Source organism: Tachypleus tridentatus, unplaced genomic scaffold, assembly GCF_004210375.1.
Source record: "Tachypleus tridentatus isolate NWPU-2018 unplaced genomic scaffold, ASM421037v1 Hic_cluster_2, whole genome shotgun sequence".
Lineage (NCBI taxonomy): Eukaryota > Metazoa > Arthropoda > Merostomata > Xiphosura > Limulidae > Tachypleus > Tachypleus tridentatus.
The window spans coordinates 28696839-28719484 of record NW_027467782.1 but is presented as its reverse complement, the minus strand read 5'-3'; the positions used below and the strand labels follow the sequence as shown (position 1 = coordinate 28719484).

The 22646-nt window shown below is 32.3% G+C and overlaps 1 protein-coding gene and 1 long non-coding RNA gene across 10 annotated transcripts in view; one reads left to right on the top strand and one right to left on the bottom strand.

Moving 5' to 3' along the window:
* Positions 1–359: 359 nt before the first annotated feature.
* LOC143243022 (uncharacterized) lies at positions 360–14394 on the bottom strand. Its single transcript, XR_013023749.1, has 2 exons — positions 14031–14394; positions 360–3363 (listed from the first exon to the last, which is right to left on the bottom strand). It is a non-coding gene; the product is annotated as an uncharacterized LOC143243022 (long non-coding RNA).
* LOC143243014 (uncharacterized) overlaps positions 6830–22646 on the top strand; it is a 23894-nt gene continuing 8077 nt past the window's right edge. Inside the window, exons 1-4 of one of the 9 annotated variants that reach the window (XR_013023666.1) lie at positions 6830–10903; positions 11745–11866; positions 19793–19875; positions 22043–22180. Coding sequence is in view for 1 of the 9 variants with exons in the window: in XM_076486651.1 (XP_076342766.1) it covers positions 16654–16717; positions 19789–19875; positions 22085–22180 (247 nt within the window). In the remaining 8 variants the exon portion in view is untranslated. The other 8 variants (XR_013023667.1, XM_076486651.1, XR_013023668.1 and 5 more) reach the window with 8 other exon arrangements.

Below are 22646 nucleotides of genomic sequence, written 5' to 3'. Positions count from 1 at the left end.
TGTGTAGATATAAAATCATAATGTAGATTGGGTGTTTTGAATAAATTCAAATCTGAATACTGTGGTAGTTCCATCTCTGTATAAATTTTGCTTAGGACCACATGAATAATATAGAGCATATGAAATAATTTAAGATAACTAAGTTCATTTATTGTAATACCACTTTCTGTTATCTTTATTAGGCAACATTAATGCTTGCCAAATATAGTGAAGAATCGGCTGTCTTGGAGAGTAATGCCCTTATTCTAATGTACCGAGATGTGGTTGCCATTCAGCCTGAATGGGAAGAAGGTCACTTCCATTTAGCCAAGTATTATGACCGAGTTATGACTACATTAGAGAAATCAGAAAAGAAAAGGTGTGTGTGCCTAGGTTGTTTATTTCACAAAATATTTTATTGCTAAATTTCTTACACAGTATAAGTATATGTTTTTTCACACTCAGAATTTTTTCTTCATCGAACAAATTCATCATTATATCATATACATCTATGCTGAATGACTTTGCTTGACAATTTCAGGGTTATGTTGCATTTTACAAACACTGTTGAATTAACATCTTCTGATAAATTTTACTATTTTTTCCTTTAAATCTAATTTGTCTTTATATTTTTTTATGTTTAACATTTTCTATACAAGCACCCTTTTCTGCACTTTGCAACCCTTTTACAGAATATCATGATAGTAGTATCAACATCTTCAAATAAAGATGGTCACAAATAAAGTTAATAAATCAAATGTTAAAAACATGTAATATTATGTCAGTTTGAGTTCTTAATTTTATACAGTATGAAAATTGTGATGTCTACTCCCTAAGTCTCCTCTCTAATTAATTTACTATCCCTTCCAGGAATAAGGAACTGATGTAAATTACTTATTATAATATTGTTACTACTCAGGCAAAGCATAATTTTTGTAGTGATTAACCCCATCGAGGCAAATTTTCCTATGGATTGGAGGCAGAGGGCATGTTATCATGTTTGTAGAGTTATATTCAAAATATTATTGAACTACTATTTTATAAATTCATGTCAGTAAATTTGGCATAAAACTATACATTATTTGATTTCTTAATTTGAAAATAAATATCAAAATAAGATTGCTAAATATCAGTTTTTTTTGTCATGTGATGTGTTTGGTCATATTACATTTTATAAAGCTCACAATACATCTCTAGTTTCTTATGAGTTACAAACTCAAATTATTAATATTGCAAGCTGGAATATAAAATAAGAACCTCTTATATTTTCTGTGTCCTGAGATATCATTCTGTTCAATGAATCCACCATAATTGCTCTGTCTCCTTTTCCATTTTTGAAACCATATTTTTACACATAACCCACTGCACTTCATGAGGTATACATAGCAAATCAAAAGCTCAGACTTCTCCTTCACATTCTTTTCTCAGCCTTTGCAAGGCTTAAGTACTAAAGAACCACCTTTTTAAATATAGACAAAATGGAGATTGGATGTATTTTTTAGACCCAAATGCTGCTTAGTTGGTAGCCTTGATACATTGCAGTGAAATTCTATGGCATTTACATGATAATTTATATATTTTTTGTCATTTCAAAATGCATATATAAAATTTAAAAAGATTATTTTGTTTTATATTTTTCTCGTGTTAAATTTAACAATGTTTACAGTTTATGCCAAGCAAGTATAAACCTTAACATTTGTAGGTAGCAAAGATAATTATTTTCTATATTTGTTCACATAGTTTTCTGTTTTATGAATAATGACTGAAATTTAAAAATTAATTTGAAAATAGTAATAATATACATACATACATAATGTAACTGAAATGTGATTATATTTTACAAAACACTAGGTGCACTATTTGTAAAAAACTAAGACAGTTGTACTTTTTAAAGACCACTGTTGGATATGCTAACATTAGCTGCTCATGTGTCACGTGATTGCAACTTTTGTGGCATTACTGTTATTCAGACACAGCTGAAAGCTCAATAAAAGATAATAAATGTAAATAGATGAATAATGTTAAATTTAAATTATGCTTTGTTCATTCTAAAATTACTGTAATATGTTAATAGGAAACTTCAAATGTTTATTTTAAGTACAGGGTGTTCGGAAAGTCACTGCGCAGTTTTATAATCATGTACATGTTTTGACTGTTTTCTTTGGCTGTGATATGTAATTAAGCAATACAGGGTTTTATATATAAGTAGAAGACAAGGAAAATAAGGGATTAATGTCGAGAAAAATTACACCAGTGACAAGTTTATATAAACTATGTCAAGTGTGTGAGTGGTGAATAAACTTAGCTGAATATGTCTAATGTTACTGGGACCATTATCTCAGTTTAGTGAAAGTACATTTGCTTTGATGACTTCTGTTGTTTATTAACATGCCTTTCCTTTCCAGTTTTGGGTTTTGTTGGAAAACAGTTTTGTTTCCTAGTAAATAATAACAATTCTTCAGAAGGTATGCTCATGGGGTAGGTAATTTTATACACTAATGTCAGTTGCATGTTTGCCAAGTGACTTACTACTTATATGGCAAGATTATTCATTAGGCTTGTTTCAAAATAGCTTTAAGCTATTTACGATAAACAAATTGTATTGTTATGTAACAATATGCAATCATTCTATAAGGAAAAGTATGATGTAGATTTATTGTCTAGTTATTTATGGTGTCTTCAGGTTGGTAAGCATTTGATACTAATTTAAAAGGTTTTAGAATTGTACAGATGAAGATTTGCAATTTTCAGATAAATAAAAGTATTTTTCATCTTAAGATTGAAATTACTTTTCACTCTTGGAAGTCAGCATTTTGACTTCATGTGTTCATGATGAAGTTTTCAGTAGAAATACTTAATTAAAAGTCATTCTGTTAGATACAAAATAGTGGTAATATTTACTGATACTCTGCAAAACAGCATGAAGATATTCTTACATTATCAGAAGTTATAGTATGACTAATATAGTGGTTACCATGGTGGTTGCAAATGAGATGTATATGGAAAGAGTTGAAAACTAACATGGTTTCCACAATTTTATCCTTTGTAAAACTTTTATAAACTCAGTTTGTTTTGTTTCAACTTTTAAGTTTGAGACTCATTACAAAAAATATTTTGGCGAATAAATACTATCTTTTATCTCTAGTAAACCCCTCATCTTCTTTTTTTGTGGAAAGTAAAGAGATAAGAATGTTATTACAATGGTATATTTATTTGATGTCAATATTTCAGTGAAGTTATTGTCCACATGGTTCAGTGCTATGGGGCTCTCTACAGTATGGATGCAGACATCTTTTTCACTCCATGTCGAGGATGCTGTCACTTTGGTTCGACTTAGGCACACAAGTTGTAGAGCACCAGAAGAGTAAGAAACCTCCTCAGAATCTGGAACATTGGGAAAGGATGTTAAACGTTATGACAACCAAAGTAAATAAAATCTCTTCTGTTCTTACAATTCATTGTTGTTTTCTGTTTGGTAACAAAAAGTAGTATTATTTTATTATTATGTAGAATTACAGGTAAGACAGTAACCATACCTTAAGATTTAATTTCTAGTATACCAGTTTCTATGGATTGTATTTTATTCACAGTTTTAATAATTTTTCAGGTCATTACAAATTTTGTGGAAAAGCTTCCTCCATATCTATTTTATACAACATTTTCTCAGCTAATCTCTCGCATAGGCCACTCCCATCCTGGAATATCATTACAGCTTCAGGTATGTATAGAAATAGTAAGAAAGGAAGAAAATTGTATATATTTATTCCTAGAGTAGATTAATTTTTCATTCAGGCATATTTTAATCTTTATTATTTTGGCACAATTTATTAAGTAGATGATATGTTCATGGGTACTGAAGGTTAATCATACTTGATGAATTACATACGCTAATGGAGTGATGTGTTGCTACAGATATAAGTGTTAATGATATGTTTAACAGATTTATATATTGAAGTTCACAGTTCCACACTATTTAATAATACAGTGCTGTCGTATTATAAGACTTGTAGGTGGAGGAACATATCATAGGCCTTTCATTTCATGTAATGAAATTATTAAATGATATAGTGCCAAAAAAAACATTAACATAAGGAAGGCAGTTTTTCACTTTTCATCAGTGAAGTATAGAAATTTTGTGACTAAACAATTAGGACAACAACAGACTCAGAAACTACACCCTAAACAAATTGGAACAATGCTATCATCTGCAGAACAGGGATTTTGATTATCAAAAGAACCCCTAACCCAGATGATCACTGAAACAAATTTTATTGTACCACTAGCTAGATAATAAAGAAAGTTTGAGGTTGAACAAATCTCATTAGCCAAAAGTTTGCAAATTACCAACTAAATTTCAGAATCATATAATTTTTTTGAAAAAAAATGGGTAAATAAACTCGAGTCACACTAATTCCACCTGATCACATATGTATAAAGAGTTCATAAAAGTTTAGAAAGTTAATAAATTTCAAGCCAGAAGCCCTTATTCTGAAAAGTTCTTAAAAAGTAAGGGAAAAAAAATTGCCTTCCAGTATGGTACATTATACCCTCTCAAATGTTGCTCCCCATACAGAAATGTTTTTTTCATATGCAACACGTCTTGAGCATTTACATACCTTATAATCAACTGATTCAAATGCATCTCCCCTGTAAATCATCATGCAACATCCCTCTAGCAAACAAAAAGTAGTGTGACACACACTCTAGACACATGTGACACTCCTATTGAATTTTGCCAAATTATCACTTCTCATTTGACAGTACTCATGTCAAGGTGTATTTTGTCATGCTTTTTAAATTTGTCCAATTTTATGATTTTTTTTAATATTATTCTCAAGAGACTAGGTTGTGGTTGGTATTTCACTTACCAGTGGTATGATCCTCATCTTAACCCTCCCCCCCTTCCACCTGTGTTATCAAAAAAAATAATAGATATGTAGTATCTAGCTACTTCCATTCTGTGTTTATTGGTATCTAATCTTACTAATGTGTTTACAAATTCAGAGGATATTTCTATGTTAATCAGCCATTGTATAAATAAACATCATTTCAGTTATAGTATAGTCAGTGAGGCACAGTATCACCAAAATGATATAAATCAAGAGGTGTGACCCAAATGTAAAGTGGGATTTTTTTCTTTGTCAAATTCAGAAAAGTACAAGGCTTTTGAATATTGGTTCTTATGGACTTAATATAGTCCAGAATGTTTACAAAATATGAGATAACTGAATAGAACTATAGCTTTGTCATGCTAGTACTAACTCATTAATAAATAGCCCAGCTATAAGAGAGAGGATGGTTTTACTTTTTTTATTAAAGTTTGTGGTACATAGAAGTCTTAATAATAATCCTGTCTTAAAAAAACCATACAAATTTGGAATAAAAGACTTTTGTATAATATTTAGGTGTTAAAACAAAAACTGACTGAGTCCAAATGTAAATGGTTCAAAAAGTTGTTTGTTAACTCATAATTCTGGCTAAAAGGTGATTCTGTAAGTCATTTCCAACTGTTCTGTAACCACTTCTAGTTTTGTATCAATCGACAGGCCTATGTCTGGTTTTTGGCAGATAAAATGATAAAATTTCTAATAGGTAGATTTGTAAAGTCTTGTATACTTTCTGCTGCTGACATATGTATTAAGTTAGTGAATATAAATATAATTAGCAAAAGAAATCACTGCCAACCTTTCTAAGTAAACTAATATATTCAAACTGACCACTATAGCTGAGCAGTTAGTGGTATTTTAATCAATTAATTAATTAGTACATTGTTCTAGAAATAAAATCAAATGGTGGTGGGTGCTAACAAACAGTTGCCTTCTCTCTGATCAGCAGTTCAAAAACAGTAGCACTGAGAAATTGCCATAACAGAGACAGGGCCAACAAGTTTGGTGGAAGTATGAATCAAACTCCAGATGTTTGAAATGTGAAAACTGAACAAGCTTGAAGTAAAATAAAAAAGACAACGACTTATGAAGCAGTAACTACCCATATTACAAATAGTTTGTCCTGCAGATTTGTACTTCGCAGTAAACAAACAAATATAACATTAGTTTTCTTAGTTGGATGTTTGATATTATAAAAAATGGTAATAATTAAAGTTGTTTTGGATTTAATATTCAATTTCCCATAATTCAGCTTCACTGGTTTTAAAAATATTTTTTTTTTAGTTTGTTTGTATTTTTATCCATTATCATAAACAAAATAATAATTTGATCTAAATAAGGGTTTTTTCTTCTTCCTGATTTGTAAAAACTTATTTGACAGAAAAAAATGAATACCTGTTTCATAGGGCATTCTTGCCCAATACTGGTTCATATTGTTATATTTACATATTCTAGTTTAAAAATGAAGAGTAAAAAATGTAAATATATCAATTTAAACGACATCTTTACACTGGATGCCATTTACAAACAGTGATAGTACGACCCAAGGAAACACGGATGGCAACGGCCTTGAAGGGTGTGTAGAGTAGCATATGTCAGGCAACTATGATGTGACGTCTTTAAGTGACTGAACCTCTGACACTGGAAACATCGGAGAGGGTTTGGAATGTACGGCCATTCCCTGCAATTTAGATAACCTGCCTTGATGGTGACAGGTGCAGGTGGTTATGTAAATGTCAGAATGAGGATATTGTTCGGTATTGTAACTCCATCTTTGTGAGTGGAGATACGCCTCACTGCAGAAACTCGAGTTGAGAACCCAGCTAAAATCTCTGACTCGGGGATGTTCTTCAAATCCCTCTCAACAATAACTGTTGGATGTTTCCACTGATATGTCTCCAGATCAAAGCTTCTTTTCTGACTTTGGAGAGCTAGCAAGTCCCTACAGTCCCTTCTGAAAAAAAGGAGGACATTTGCCCTCAAGGTTTCTCTGAAAGAGAATGTAGGATAATAAAATGAGGTACAACTGGTGGTACAGATGTTGAACATTGCTGATCAGAATCTTCAAGACGTGATTGTTTTCCTATTGACTGTTTTTTCACTATTTTATTTAAATGTTTGTTTGGAGGATCCATAAGAGAAAAGAAACATTTGGTGCCCTCTGATCCCACCCACCATAGAGCCCTATAAGGAGACGCACTACAATGTCAAGCAAAGACACTGCAGCAACGACAGGGTTTTGTGAGCACTACACCCAAACACCTGCATCAGACACAAAGTCCACAACACCTGTTAAGAACTTTCAACACTGGTACCTGGTTGACCATAGCCCAAGTGGACCAGCTGATTGATCCAAGGGGGGCCACCCCAAGGCTGCCTGTCTATAGGAATTCAAGGTCAAAATGGTGTGTTATGGTTGGACCCCCAACCAACAGGATCCTCTCCTCCCCTTCACGGTTCACCACACACGGTAAACACGTGGGTGGATGTTTAGATCCCAGAAGAGGTAATCTGAAAGAACAGAACCTTCCCTGGGAGTTCCCTTCACCACGTACAGGAGTCCACACTGAGGGGTGAGAATAAGAAGTGCAGTAAAAATTAAAATAAAGAAATAAAGTTGTTGTATGGAATAAAATACAGAATGTGAAATATCAATTTTTCAAATCAATTATATACGAGTGTGCGTGTATAACAAATATTTAAAGAAACACATTAGGGATGCTGCAAACACGAAAATTGTGACCATAGTGATGACTACCAGAGCACAAAACTTTAATGATACTGAGAATTATCACAGGAATATTAGGTAGGAAAGTAAATAACGTTTTTTGCAAAAAGTTGTCATTCGGTTTGAGGAAAAGAACTTGCAAATTTATGCTTTTTCCCAATGTCAATATTTTAATATTTGAAGCAATCCAAAGTTGACTATGTGAGAAATGGCTCAACAGCTCCATGTAACAATCATTACCTACATCTACGAAATTGGAAAAGTTTCAAAACTTGGACACTAGGTTTCGGATAATTAACATGTTGAGAGAGTCACTATTTGTTAATCTTTGACAACAAGAAATGCTCATGAACCAATTCTGGAAAGAATTGTTAGTGGCAACGAGAAGTGTTTTTTTTTTGTTTTTTTTTTTGTTATGAGCATACTCAACGTAAGAGACAATTGTTGAATCTCTGTTACACACCTGTACCAACACCGAAGAATGGCTGATATCCAAAAAAAAAGTTTTGCCTTGTGTTTGGTGAGATCTGGGAAGTGCAGTTTATCACAAACTTTTTGATCCAAATCACAGCTGAAAGATATTGTCATCAGTTGGAGTGATAACACCAAGCACTGGTAAGGAAAAGAACTGCATTAATCAATATAGAAGACTAATGTTTTTTCACGACTTAAGATTGTGTTTTGAATCCTACACACTTCATAAATGACCCTAGAAAAACTTCAGGCCTTAAAATGGGAAGTTGTGCCTCATCGATCCTATTCACTAGATACTGCTCCATCTGATTATCATGTTTTAAGATCCTCACAGCATTACTAAGATGAAGAAAGGTTTGTAAAACGAGGAACTCAAAACTGACTTAAGATTGTTTTTTGAATCCAAATTCAAGGAATTTTGTTCACGTGGAATCCATAACTTACTTAAAATATGGAATAATGGCATATAAAATGAAGTCAAATACAGTGGTATCTTCTTGAATGACTCCATTCCTGAACTATTTGGTTTTCAAACATATTGTTTGAGAAAAATGTCTTGGTTGTCGAACATAAACTCGGTTCCCGAACAAAGTTGTTTAGCCTGAACCCTGAAATAGCCCGACTGATGAGCTGAACGACCGTTCGACCATTTTCGCCCATGCCAAGTTTGCCCAAAACATTTTGCTCACACATGTCGCTCAGTCCACACCCCACTAAAATCTGTTGTGAACGTTTTCGTTTTTTTTCTAAATATTCTGATTAAATAAGTCATCATGAAGTCAAAGAAGGATAATGAAAGCGGCAAACCAAAAAGAAACGTTGTAAGAGCCACAATAAAGGAGAAAAAAGATCTTGTAACGAAGTACGAGAGTGGTGTTCGCTTGTCTGACCTTGCTGCACAGTTTGGAATGGCAAAGTCTGTGGTCTGCACCATGCTGAAAAATAAAGGAGGTGATGTTGCAAAAGGAGTGACAGTGCTTACGAAACAAAGATCACAAACAATGGAAGAGGTGTAAAAGTGTTGTTGATTTGGGCAAACAAAAACAGTTAACTGGTGATAGCATTTTTGAGACCATCATTTGTGAGAAAGCAAAGCAGTTTTATGCTGACCTCCTGAAAAATACTTCTGGAACGAGTGCTGATCCAAGTGATGTCTTTAAGGCTAGTAGGAGTGTTTTGAAAAATATTGGAAGAGAAGTGACATATATAGCTTCGTGAGACATGGGGAGGGTGCTCATTCTAACAAAGATGCTGCTGATAAATTTGTCAGGGAATTTAAGGACTATGTAGAAGCTGAGGGTTTTATTCCCGAACAAGTGTTCAACTGTGATGAGACAGGCCTTTTTTGTAAGAAAATGCCAAAGACAACCTACGTCACCAAGGAGGAGAAGTCACTGCTAGGGCACAAGCCAATGAAGGACAGGCTAACTCTATTGTCATGTAATAATGCAAGTGGGGTCTTAAAACTTAAGCCTTTGCTTGTTTACCATTCTGAGAACCCAGTTGTTTTTTTAAAAAAATAATTTTCTGAAAAGAAAATTAAATGTCATGTGGAGGGCTAATAGTAAAGTATGACACAGAGTTAACCCTCAGAGAGTTCTGGAAAAATCACTTTAATAATCTCCATTGCTTGAGGATCATAGACAAAGCCTGGAAGGAAGTGTCTTTGAGGACCATGAACGCAACCTGGAAGAAATTGCAACCAGATTCAGTAGCAGATAGAGATTTTGAAGACTTTGAGTCTGAGCCTATTGTCGAGGATATTGTCTCACTAGGCAAGTGTATGGGCTTGAATGTGAGTGGTGATGATGTGTAGGAGTTGGTGGAAGACCACAACACTGAGCTCACCATGGAAGAACTCCAAGACCTTCAGAAGGAGCAGCAACAGAAGGCAACACTGAGGAAGTGTCTTCAGATGAGGAGGAGGGAAGGGAGGGTGTTCCTAGTTCATTAATCAAGGAAAGTGTGGAAAATAGGGAGAGTTGCAAAGTTTTGTGGAAAAATTTCACCCTGACAAAGCTGTAGCAAACTGCAGCATAAACCTTTTCAATGACAATGCCATGTCTTACTTCTGAAACATTTTAAAATGCAGGCAGAAACAAATCTTATTAGACAAGTTTTTAGTGAGAAATAGGTCCAGTGAGTCTCAATCGTGTTGTAGTGGTGCAAAGAGAGAGAAAAGAGAAAAAAACCCAGAAGGAAAGTCACCTGACGTTTTTATGGAAGGTGACTCCCCTTCCAATAATCTTATAACCTTTCATAAGATCACTTCTTACTCTTCTTTACTCAGCATTTCCCTGCATGCAACCTAAAATCTTGTTTTCCTTATGATTAACTAACATATATTGTCTAGAAGACCTTAGGAACACTAACAATTATGCCTCAATCTTACTTACTTGATTTTTACAATGTCTTAAATGCAATATGAGGTCCAGAAATTTATTAACTTCACCTTATTTTAGTTCTTTTATCCTCTGTTCTCTTACACTCCTAGGTATGTTTTAGTATTGTATATAGAATCCAGGTTAACTGGGTAACAACTAAAATATTCCTGGTTGACCAAGTATGATAATGACTGAAAATGTCTGATGACCATTGCTGTCAGTGAACAAAGGTAATGAGGTGACCTTATTCACTGGACAAAGAATGTAAGTTGAAATTCTTGATATGAGCCTACTTTCTTTGTTCACACTTTTACTAAATGATCAAGAAGAAAGATGCACTACTTTGAAGAGCTAAATATTTAGCATTACAGATATCAATCTTGAAGTAAAGAGGACTGGAAGGTTAAACACCAACCATCTTGTAGAAGAGGAACATTGTATTGTTTGAAATGGTAAGTGAGCTGCATCAGCTATTCCAATTTATCAGTACAATAATGAATTTTAGTAGTCTGTTCTCTTTATTATACTTTTAAAATTAAACAATAAGTTATCCTGTTGTAAACACTCTTAAACTCCTATATTTTGTTTGTTTTAATTGATTTTTTTCCTAGTGTTTTCCTAGCATCATTACAATATGTACCTGATTTGCATGTTTGTTTGTTTTTCTTTAATTAATTTTTTTACCTAGTGTTTTCCTAGCATCATTACAATATGTTACTGATTTGCATGTTTGTTTGTTTTTTCTCTTCATCATTTAGTACTGAAACTTATGTTAGTGAACTTTCTATTTGTCTTTCCTACAAGAAAACATCTCTTAAACAGCAACTTCTATAACTTTTTTAAGAAATAAAAATTCATCCAATGTTTTTAGGTAAAAATAAAATATCTTCTATTTCTAAACTATTTGGTTCAGAGACATCTCAAGAAATATTTCTAAAAACAGAGGGTTAAAGTCAGAAGCAATGAATTTGCCATTACAGGCAAGTGCTTACAATCAGATTCGATCATTTATAATATGTAAGACTCATTTAAGTCATATTGTAGATTTGCAGCTATATATACTACATAATAGTAAATGTTGGTCTGTTCTTTTACATTCTTAACCCTGCATTAGAATTTCACCCTGTATAAAACAGCTGCTCAAATAGGTACAGTAATCTGAAATTACACAAAGTCCATTATTTCAATGGCATTTACTGTATATGTATACTAAGAACAATACATCTCTTTGGTAACCTGCTGCTGATATTACCAGCAAGTGGCAACAAGTTAATCCCAATCACATTATGTCAGGGCTTACAGAATGTTATCAAGACTGCATAGATTTCTTTGAAGACCTGACTGACAATTGCCATATTTTATATCCAAGAAGCTGCTGTGGTAGTGACATTTTCCATTATTAAGCTACAAGGTAGGTATCTGGAGGTTTTAAATAAAGCTGCTGATAAACCTAGCAATTTTTATTAGAACTCATAATCAAGTGTTCTTCATAAACCCAATATAGGAGAACTAAAATTAATTTAGTACATCACTTCTTAGCTTGCAGCCTGAGCAAATATAATTATTGTCAGAAAACAACAAAATTATAAACCCTGTCATTTTGAAAATCCTTCAAAGGTAATGAGCACATTGTTTTTTTGTAACTTACAAGAGGGTAAAAATTGTAGATAATGGAAAAGTAATTAAAAGTTTTAATGACATTATAAAATCTAAAAATTATCAAATGTTTATACCCTAGTATTTTAGTAGTATTAAAAAGGATAAACAAATTCTTGCTTTTATGACCTTGATGTTATGCACATAAAACACTTTTACAGGGGCATAAAAACTGTCAGTGTTGAGTTCCTTTAGATTTTTTTATGAGTAAAAATTTCTGAAGACAGTGATTGTATAGACTTATGAAAAGTTAACAAATGTTTGAAAACGTCTTGATATTACTATTTTTGACTACAATTTTCATGATAACAAAACACTGCATTTACATCTCAAAAGGTCCAAAATCAAATTCTATGACTACATGATGCACTAAACTCATACCTCACTGAATAACAAAATATACAACATGATTACTCCCGTTATGTTTTACCAGATAAGGAAGATCATCAACATCTAAAGGCTATAATTACCTTTCTTCAGGAAATGAAATTCACAACATAATCACCAAATCAATGTAGTTAAACCCCACTATGTAATAAAGCATGTATCAAAACTACTCAAAAAACATAACTGATTATAACCAGAAAAAAAAATACATACCAGCACTGTTTGTACACTAAGTCCTGTCTAATCAGATAAAACATTGTACAGTGGCCAGCTGTGGTTTTGTGCAGAGAAAACCCATACAATGGCTCTCTGTGGAGAGCATATGTCAGCTTCCACTTGATAAATCTACTACTGCTGCTACATAGCACATGAACACATTAGCAAATTTTTTATATGTATGGAATTTTTCCATTGTCTTGTGACTCTAAAAATAACCCTCAAAGCTGATAATGAAAACATAAGGATATGAGCTACCTCAGATATAATTTTTTTTCACCTTTAAGAGATTGTAGATTGACCAAATGTTATTATTTTACCTGAATAATAAATATAAAAAGGTTCAGTCATAAAAGTGACATATTCTGATAAAATATAATAACTTTTAAATAGTTGTGTGAAACAAAATGAAGAAAAATTGCAAATATACTTTGAGAATGTAACGTAACAAGCTAGAAACATAAAATCCCTCTGAATGCATTAATTAATATAAAACTACATGTACTTTGGACTTCAAAGGTTTATTATATGCATTAATGATCTAATGATTTCATTCATAAATAATTTCAACCAGACAATATGGTGAATGGATGGTAGATAATATTCTGACACATTAGACAGAATGTGTTTGTTTTGTTATAGCAAAGCAGCATCAGGCCATCTACTGTGTCCACCAAAGGGAATCAAAGCCCTGATTTTAGCAATGTAAATTCAAACACTAACCTCTTTCCTACTAGGGAACAGACAATGAACACTTGTATAACAGTTGTTATGGAGTGAATACCTTTTCTAAGTTAACATTCACAAACTTCATATTATAAAACTGTTGTTATAACAAACTACTTACATCAATTGTATTCCAACCACTACTGTAGTTGTTGTATGCCAGTGAGCCTTATAAGCTGTTAAATGCAATGGTAGCCCACATCAAGATCTTATATCAAGGTTAAAATAGCCTTCTTATTTACAAATTATAAACTTCTCTAAAAAAAAAGATTCCTAATTCTTTTAGCTTGTTTCACCACAGTCAAATACATTAGACTACTGAAGGTTTTTCAATGTGTGTAAATATTCATACTTAAATAATTTTAAACCTTTACACCACTATTATTTTCCAATGGGATTCCAAACATATTTATACATGGTGTCTTTGTTGTTAAAATTTGCAATAATTTTATCAAGATACAAATAATAGTTGATACTATGGAATAAGAACCAGAATCTCATTTGATTAAGTAAGTGGTTCAAAAGTTGTATGAAGTTCAAAGTTAGAAAATTGAAAACAGATGTTTAATTTCAAAGAGAATGGCTGATATTTACCTGTAAGTATTTTGCAGTAAAAACAATATTTCATGGTTAAGAAGGCTCCAATACATACAAAGATACATTAACAAATCCACCATCATATCATATTATTTACAGTTGGTGGCCCGGGATGGCCAGGTGGGTTAAAGCATGCGACTTGTTATCTGAGGGTCTCGGAAGAGCAACGACTTAACACTACCTATTGCCAACCCTAGGTTAGTCTTTTACCAAACATGCTTGACCTTTCAGCCGTGGAGGCGTTATAATGTGATGGTCTATCCAACTGTACGTTGGTAAAAGAGTAGCTCAAGAGTTGGCATTGGGTGGTGATGACTAGCAACCTTCCCTCTAGTCTTAAATTAGGGACAACTAGCGCAGGTAGCCCTCGAGTAGCTTTTGCGAAATTCAAAAACAAAACAACAATTTACAGTAGGAAAATAATTAAATGTATAAAACAATTACCTTTTAAAATTATGCAAGAGTGTACACGTTATCTTATATAATTATAGATAACTCAATTGTTAAAATATTATGCTAAAAATATTTTTAAAATTGTTTTACAAACTGCGAAAGTTTATGACTGTATATATACATATATGGCCCGACATGGCCAAGCGTGTTAAGGTGTTCGACTCGTAATCCGAGGGTCACGGGTTCGAATCCCGGTCACACCAAACACGCTCGCCCACCCAGCCATGGGGCTTTATAATGTTACAGTCAATCACACTATTCGTTGGTAAAGGAGTAGCAGTCTCCATATAAGGCAAACACCGAGGTGGATATTCAGGTCTCAGAGGAAATAACATAAATGTAGAACCTTCCAGGAGTACAAGAGAAGCAAAATAACAAAATAATGTACTTTTAAGTCTATCCACCTAACAAAACATATTTTGTTGTGTTACTTTTCGCGTAATGTTTCTGATACAAAGAAACGAAGACAACATGTAGTATTCAGTATTCAGTTTCCTTTATTGAGTCATTTGTACTTCGTGGATTATTTCTGAATTCGAAGTTTCTCACTCCACCTTATCACCAGACAGAAGAAATATTTTCTAATACCTGTAATTACTTTGAGAGTCCCGTCACATTAAACATGCTCGCCCTTTTAACCGTGGGAAGGTTATAATGTGACGATCAATCCCATAATTCGTTGGTAAAATATTAGCCCAAAAGTTGGCGCTGGGTGGTGATGACTAGCTGCCTTCCCTCTAGTCTTAAACTGCTAAATTAGGAATGTCTAGCGCAGATAGCCCTCGAGCAGTTTTGCACGAAATTCAAAACAAACAAACAAATATATACATATATAAAGTATAATCAGTACATGTGTATTTTTATCAAATCAACACTGAAATGGTGAAAATGTTTTTATATTAAATTTGTATAAAATACGCAAATATTTGAGATTTAAGTAATAATCTTTTATTGTGGAAATTATATGTATTTTATCCAAAAACGTCACAAGCATAAGCAAAATAAGTAACTGAACAGTTTAAGAACTTTTTTCATCTTCATTAATATCAGACCCTTTGGCTTCCTATTAATGGCCAGTGATCCCAAAACAATGTATATATATATGTGTGTGTGTGTGTGAAATTGAATGCTTCGAATGAACATCCTTAATGAGTTGTGTTATATGCCACAACAGCAGTTTCTTTGGTACTACATTGTCAATCAAAGACTATAGCTTTAAGAACTAATATTTTATTCTTAATCTGCTAAATGTATTATTTCTATTGCTAATATTCTTAAGGTTACGTTTTAGGACTTAATTGACACCTAATGAAATACAATTTAGATTTTAGAAAGGTGCTCATACTGATGTCCAAGCCTCAAATGGTACAGCGGTTTGTTTGCAGGCTCACACCACTAAAACCCGGGTTTCGAAGCCCATGGTAGGCAGAGCACAGATAGCCCATTGTGCAGCTTTGTGCTTAATTCTGAACAAACAAACAAACAAACTGATGTCCAACGAATTTTCACTCGGAATTTGAAAAGTTTATTACAAAACTATACTGCTTTGAAAATGCAAGTCTTTCTATTCGAAATTTTGAGTAACTTACAAGTTATTGTATCACAAAACATTATGAACTCAAATAATAAATGAGCCATTTATCCCAATCTCATATACACTTTGAAGTACTTTAATTAATAGTTTGTAATTGCAATAATGAACTCACAACTACCGCTACTACCAGCTTTGATCAACATCCGACGTAGAATTTTAGCTTTACACATTTCGTGGGCATGAGTACCAGTTTTAGTACTAATGCAATATTAAACATTACAGATTAAAATCGCATTAATTACTTACCTTAGGATCTGGAGACAACTATTGTGATATCATCCAAGTCCTATTTGTCACCTTTTAACCTCATAATACTGTTAGAATTACAAAATATTCCATTCTGCTAACAATGACAAGAATATAAGCATACGTACGCTTTTTAATATTCTTAATATGACGAGAATTTTTTGCAGATTCGCTTGGCACTTTTTTGGAATTGTTGAAGTCGTTCGATAACACATGTAGCTTACTACGCAGGTCACTGACAATTTGCAAGCAAAATATTGCATTCAATACGTTGGGGTTAAAAGATATGATGCAGTAAAATGTTTATAGATTTATTTATGTGAAGTGATGCCCCCAAGGAAAAACCAAACGAATCAGGAAAGAAAATTTACAAGAAGAAAAAATTATCAAAGTGAAACATATTTAAATTTTATTGTCGTGTACAAGGACATTGTAAATATTAACCAGTGCAATATTTGTACTTGTAAAAAATGTACTGTAACTTGAATTTACTGTAGCTGCTAAGCCTAATGCTAGTCTGTGAGGGTTAATACGAAAACGAGTTAGTTAACCACATAATTAATAATTGTTCATTCTCATTACAAGTAGTGTCTGCCGAATTATGTAAGTAGATTTGGACAACATTTTAAAATGAAATTATTAGTATATAACTTATAAGTAGGGACTACATAAATTGTAAATTTACAATTTTTAGACTTTAAAGGCAATGGTGAAAAACGTGCTTTGAATTGTGGCTGTATTGTAATAAAAAAAAGGTATTTCTAGTGGTTGAGTGAGTCCTACAGGTTATTATGGTTTTATTCTTACTGTCACTTGTACACGTGAAGCAACTAGTAAAGCTTCAAGAGCACTTAACAGGGCAAGTACTTCTCTTTATAACTTAATTGTATTAATGACTCTTTATGTGCAAGTTTTAAACTATGAAAAACTAGTTTTTATAATATTAAATAGTTTTTCATTAAAACAAATTCAGATACAAGACCAAAAACAGCATGGGTAGATAATTGCACTTTGCAGTCACTTTGGATCTTTAGTTAATTGGTTGATACCTTTACCAAAACCTGATTGGCCAAAATACAGATAACTGTTGCACACTTTGTGAAAATTTGATCTACAGCTGGCCACAAAACAGATGTCAACATGCTACAACATTCAGTGATTAAGTGTGCTGATCCTGTATTGATAAAGTAACATTGATACAGGAAAAGAAGAAAGTGACAGTGTAGATGTAATGGTTCAGACTTAGAGGTCAAAATTGCATAAAAAACAGGTGTGAAAGAACTGCAAGGTAAATTAAAAGTATGAAGAAAGAGAAAATGAAGGACTGATTCATCTATTCCACTGGAGAGTGATGAAGATGAAATGTGTAGCAGTACTTCTGAGGATCCCATAGAGTTTGTGACACTGAATGAATGATGCAGATAATTCAAGAACTGAAGTGTAAACGCAAGACATTGTTGTGGTATTTCAACGTGGCACAGGAGCAATGCCGATTCAATTTGGTATTGAATCCACAACAACATTAAACTTTCCAAATCAAGAAGCTTGATGAAAAGCATCAAGTTTCAGTGCTCTTGAAAAGAGCAGGTGATTGCTTGCATTCTGCATGGCAGGATTAAGGATTCTTTGTACTACGTTACTTCCAAGAGATCCAGATGATCTTATGAACATGACTGGAAATACAATTAAATCTGATGATACAAAACTATTCTCATATGCCAACAATATGCAACAAGTTTTGCCAGAGAAAGTTACACTTGCACTGATATGTTAGTCAGTGATGTTTAAAGAAATGAAAGATAGATTGAAGAACAAACTTTTGAAATAGCTAGATGAGAATTATCCCACTGATGTGAAGGTCATGGCCTTTGTACCTACTCTGAAAACAAAAAGCAAGAATGAGAACAAATAGTTAATAACATAACATACACATCTTCCAAGTTTACTACTGTGTACTATGGGAGTCAAAAACTTTCAATAGCATTACTAAATCTGCATATTTTTTCATAAAACTTTGTAGGAGATTTTGTTCAACCAGAAAACTCTAAAAGTGAGTTTTAGCTCATTCTAGAATGATGTTATTTATTAAGGATAGCCATTCAGCACAAATCCTGGGTGTCTGGCCTGTGGAAGCAGTGTTAAAAATTTGCAAACAGTCTAAAAAAAGTTGATTTATTTATATCAACCATTTGTAATTTTAATGTATTTGAACAGAAACTAAAATAAATGGTTATCTTTGTTGATGGTGGCACTATTTTTCTCTCACTTTGACTATCTGAATTAGATTTACATTGCTTAGCTTTAGGCCAGACCATAAAATAACTTGTTGTTGCAAAATTCATGGTTAAATTTCAAAATTTCGTAATCAGAATGAGAATTGATACATGAGTTAGTTTCATGCAAAGTAATCAATTAATTTTATGAAAATAATCAACTTGTGTGTCCAATTATTACCATCTTCAATATTCAGTAATCAAAAATTAATCTTTTTAGAGGCAGTTCACATCTTGCACAGAAAGCTGTCTTTTTATGTCTGCCTTAGAAATTTCCATGCTACTTGTGAATTTCTGCTGATTGTGTGAGTGACTAATTTTCTCACACAGGTGTAGTAATGATGGATTACAGTCATGTTGACTAATTGTTTTTCAATTACATTGTGATGCTTCTTGTTTGGTGATATTGTTTTGTCTGGTGCACATGAGATGGTGTGTAAGGCAAAGATGAGACTGTTTCTTGTTTCTGTTTTTTATAGTATTCTTTGGCTAGTGTATCAAATCTGATTTTGAAATAACCAAATACTTTGTTGAGGTCAGAAAATGACTGATTTGGGGTATATTCAGTGGTGATGCACACCAACACACACACATCCTAAATAGATCAGATGAATTTAAGTTGGGTCTGGTAAAGGCAAATTCTGGGTGTTATTTACCTCATTTTACTGCTTTAATATCATGCTGAAAAGGTGTGGTCAGTTCTTATAAACTTATGAGAAGACAGTGCATTAGCATTCAAAATATTAGTCAAACAAGGTATCCAAGGCTACCTTAACTTTTACCAGTGTTTGAAACTGCAGAATTTTCTGTTGACCTTTTAACATGTCTTTAACACTTTGTAATTTCATAATTATCATCAACATTGTCTGTAGAAAAGTATGAAGAAAAACAGTATGAAAGGCTGTGTAAAATAATACTTCCATATAGTTATCTTATAAGTACCACATTAATGTCAAATTCATAAAGTGTAATTTTCATCTTAACAGCTGTCACATTTTCTTTATTTTTAATGAACATTTATTACATAATATGTTTTGAATATTTTAAAACTCTAATTATCTTTGTAATGCATGATTTGTTTACTTAATCAATGAAATAGTATGCCATGTTTATTAAAGTTATTGATACAAAGGTTCAAACAAATTGTTGGTAATATAAGAGTAATCACACTCTACTCACATTACCTTAGGTAGATCAACAAGTAGGAAGAAAAAGAAGGAAATTGAGGACCTGAACTTGACATTAAAATCTGTAACAACACAGAAAGATGAGAAAGGTAAAATACTACTCTTTATATTAAGAAATAGGTTTTTTTCTGTCACCTTTCCTTGCTTGTGGAGAATGAAGTTAATGTTAGATAACACTGCACAACAAAGTTTTTGCATCTTGAACACTGTTGGGTGTTCCTTATAGATTTTTGGCTGCTGATAATGAAAATCACATCCACATTTGCCCATTACGTACAGTTTCATTGAAATCTTCAGTTTTGCTACAATGGGAAAACAATATCAGGGCAACTGGAATTTGTCAATGCTTGCTGACTACTGTTGGACACTGCAACGTGATGCACCGGACATTGAATACAAACAAAAAATCAGGAGCAAAACACTTTTAATTATGTTGAACTTAATAGCATATTAGAAACATAAACGCAATTAAATAAGTTATTGCCAGTAAACAGTTAGCTGTCTATTTCTCAAAGTTTCTACTGATGAAGCAAAACCAAAACTATATTTGTGCATACCCACCAGATACCTGTCACAATCAGCAAAACCTTTTCAGGAAGCAAAACATTTTAAAAAAATTGTTGTGCAGTATAATTTGTGTATGGAGTATAAAGGTTTATTTTATTTTTACCTAATACAAATGCTAGATTAGACAAGCTTTCCCATAAGTTATTTCTATGTAATTTGATAGAGAGTGTGAGCAAGAAATTCTGAAATTTGTATATTCCTATTGTTGTATGACTTTCAACATAACAAGTACGTGATATGTATCTCAGGACAAATGGTTATACCAAAATAAAACTGAAAACAATGTTTTGACCTTCTTAGGTCATCTTCAGATTAACAAAGAAGGGGATTGCAACAGTTGTTCTGAAATACATTTTTACTTCAAGTTGGTTTCTTGTCATCACGAAATACATGATATATTGTTAATCACTTAACCTCTCCCTACATGTTGATATGGCATGTTTTTGTAAACATATAAATACAAAGATTTTGATTTTTTTCTTTTTTTCCAGTGTTGCTTTTGCTTGTTTTGAAGTGGTGTAAAATGAGCAGGAGAATATGTCAATGTGAGGTTTAATAGTACTAAAAAACATAGGATTTTATAGTTAACTGAAGACTTTAAGAATTACTACATAAAATGTTATTAATACAGATTATCTTTGGATACATCAATGATCTGGCTGTCTAAGTAGGTCATAAAGGTTTTTAAGATATTATTTCTTAGAAATAGCAAATAACATAAGTTGAATCTTTCAAACTGAGTTATTCAAGAAAAAGTTAAAATACTTTCCAGAATTACTGTGGTTTTTATACCTTATGTATTATATAGAAACTGAAATACATCATGATGTATTCTACCATATTACTATTGCTCTTGATATGTAGTCTTAAATGTGTTTAAAGATGGAACCTCTTTGCTTTCTACTTTTAGAGATACATTTCCCTGACATAAGTGACGATTTTTCAGCATTAGTCATATATAAAAGAATTTCTAAAGTTTGGAACATCAGGTTTACAATTTCACCCATTTAAAGTTCTAAATATTTATTTTTCATTATTTGTTTAAGGTCTGGCACTAAAATTGTACTAATGTATAACTTGTAATTATAAATATTTATTCTTTATCAGTGAGAGTTAAATATTTTCTTAAGGAGTGGTTGGAAAGAAATACAGTTTTATTCCATATGAGTTCTGCAGTTATAACACTTAGAGAGACATAAATCAGGTAGATAATTGTGACTAACCAACAATAATTGGCTTTATAAGTACAATGAAATTATTTACATAGCTACACCTCATTCAAAACAAAAAGCATAAGCTATTATATTACTGTAACTTCATTGAATGTTATTTTTATACATTTTAAAAATGCATGTTGGTACATTTTATCTGTTTTTATAACTTTAAAAATTAAAACAACTTATGTAAAAGTGTGTGGTGCAAGTATTGTGAACATATTAACTGAAAGCATGAATTCTTATACTGTACATAGCTATCTTTAATATTAAATTAGTTTTCATAATTTTTGTGTGTTTTTCAATAGTTAGGTCACTGATACTCTTAGGGTGAATCAAAACAAGTGTTCAAAGTCTGCTTTATGTAAATCACACACCACAGCATTGAAGTGTTTTATCTTGTTACTCTCAACACGGCTACAGTTCAGTTACATTCATCTCTTGCAGAAAGGTGATATAACTATTTTAATTTCAGGAACTGATCCTAAATCTGCACTGTATGTTTTTTATAAGTAAGAACAGTGTAAGAAAGGTGACAAATGCAAGTTTTCCCACGATGATGTTGAAAATAAGAGTGAAAAGAAGAGTATTTATGTAGACTTGAGAGATGAAGGTAATGTAGTTTATTTTTTTATCTATGCATCTATTATCTGTTAAAATGTGAAGTGTAAAGGTCTTTTAAATCAACTGTATGGTTTTCTGTGTTTGCATTATTAGTGTTAGACTACTGAAGCATTTTAAGAGTTTAAATGGCAATCTTCAGTTGTACCTTTATAAAATTAATGTAGATAAATCTAATTCTGTTAAGGGTTTATATCTTTCATTTCAAATATAAAAAGTTTAAATTATATATTTTTTGGTCAAGATGAATTTTTATCTAATAAATAATTTGGATTTCAATCAATTATTGCATACTGCACTTGATAAACCAGAATAAACATATAATATCATAGAAGAATATTCCTGCAGCTTTCAAATAGTCAAAATATTTTCAGAAGTAAAACCACAACAACAAAAGAAACAAAATTCCTGTCTTTGGTATTTTTCCTCTTTTCCCTGAGCCTTACATTAAGATCACT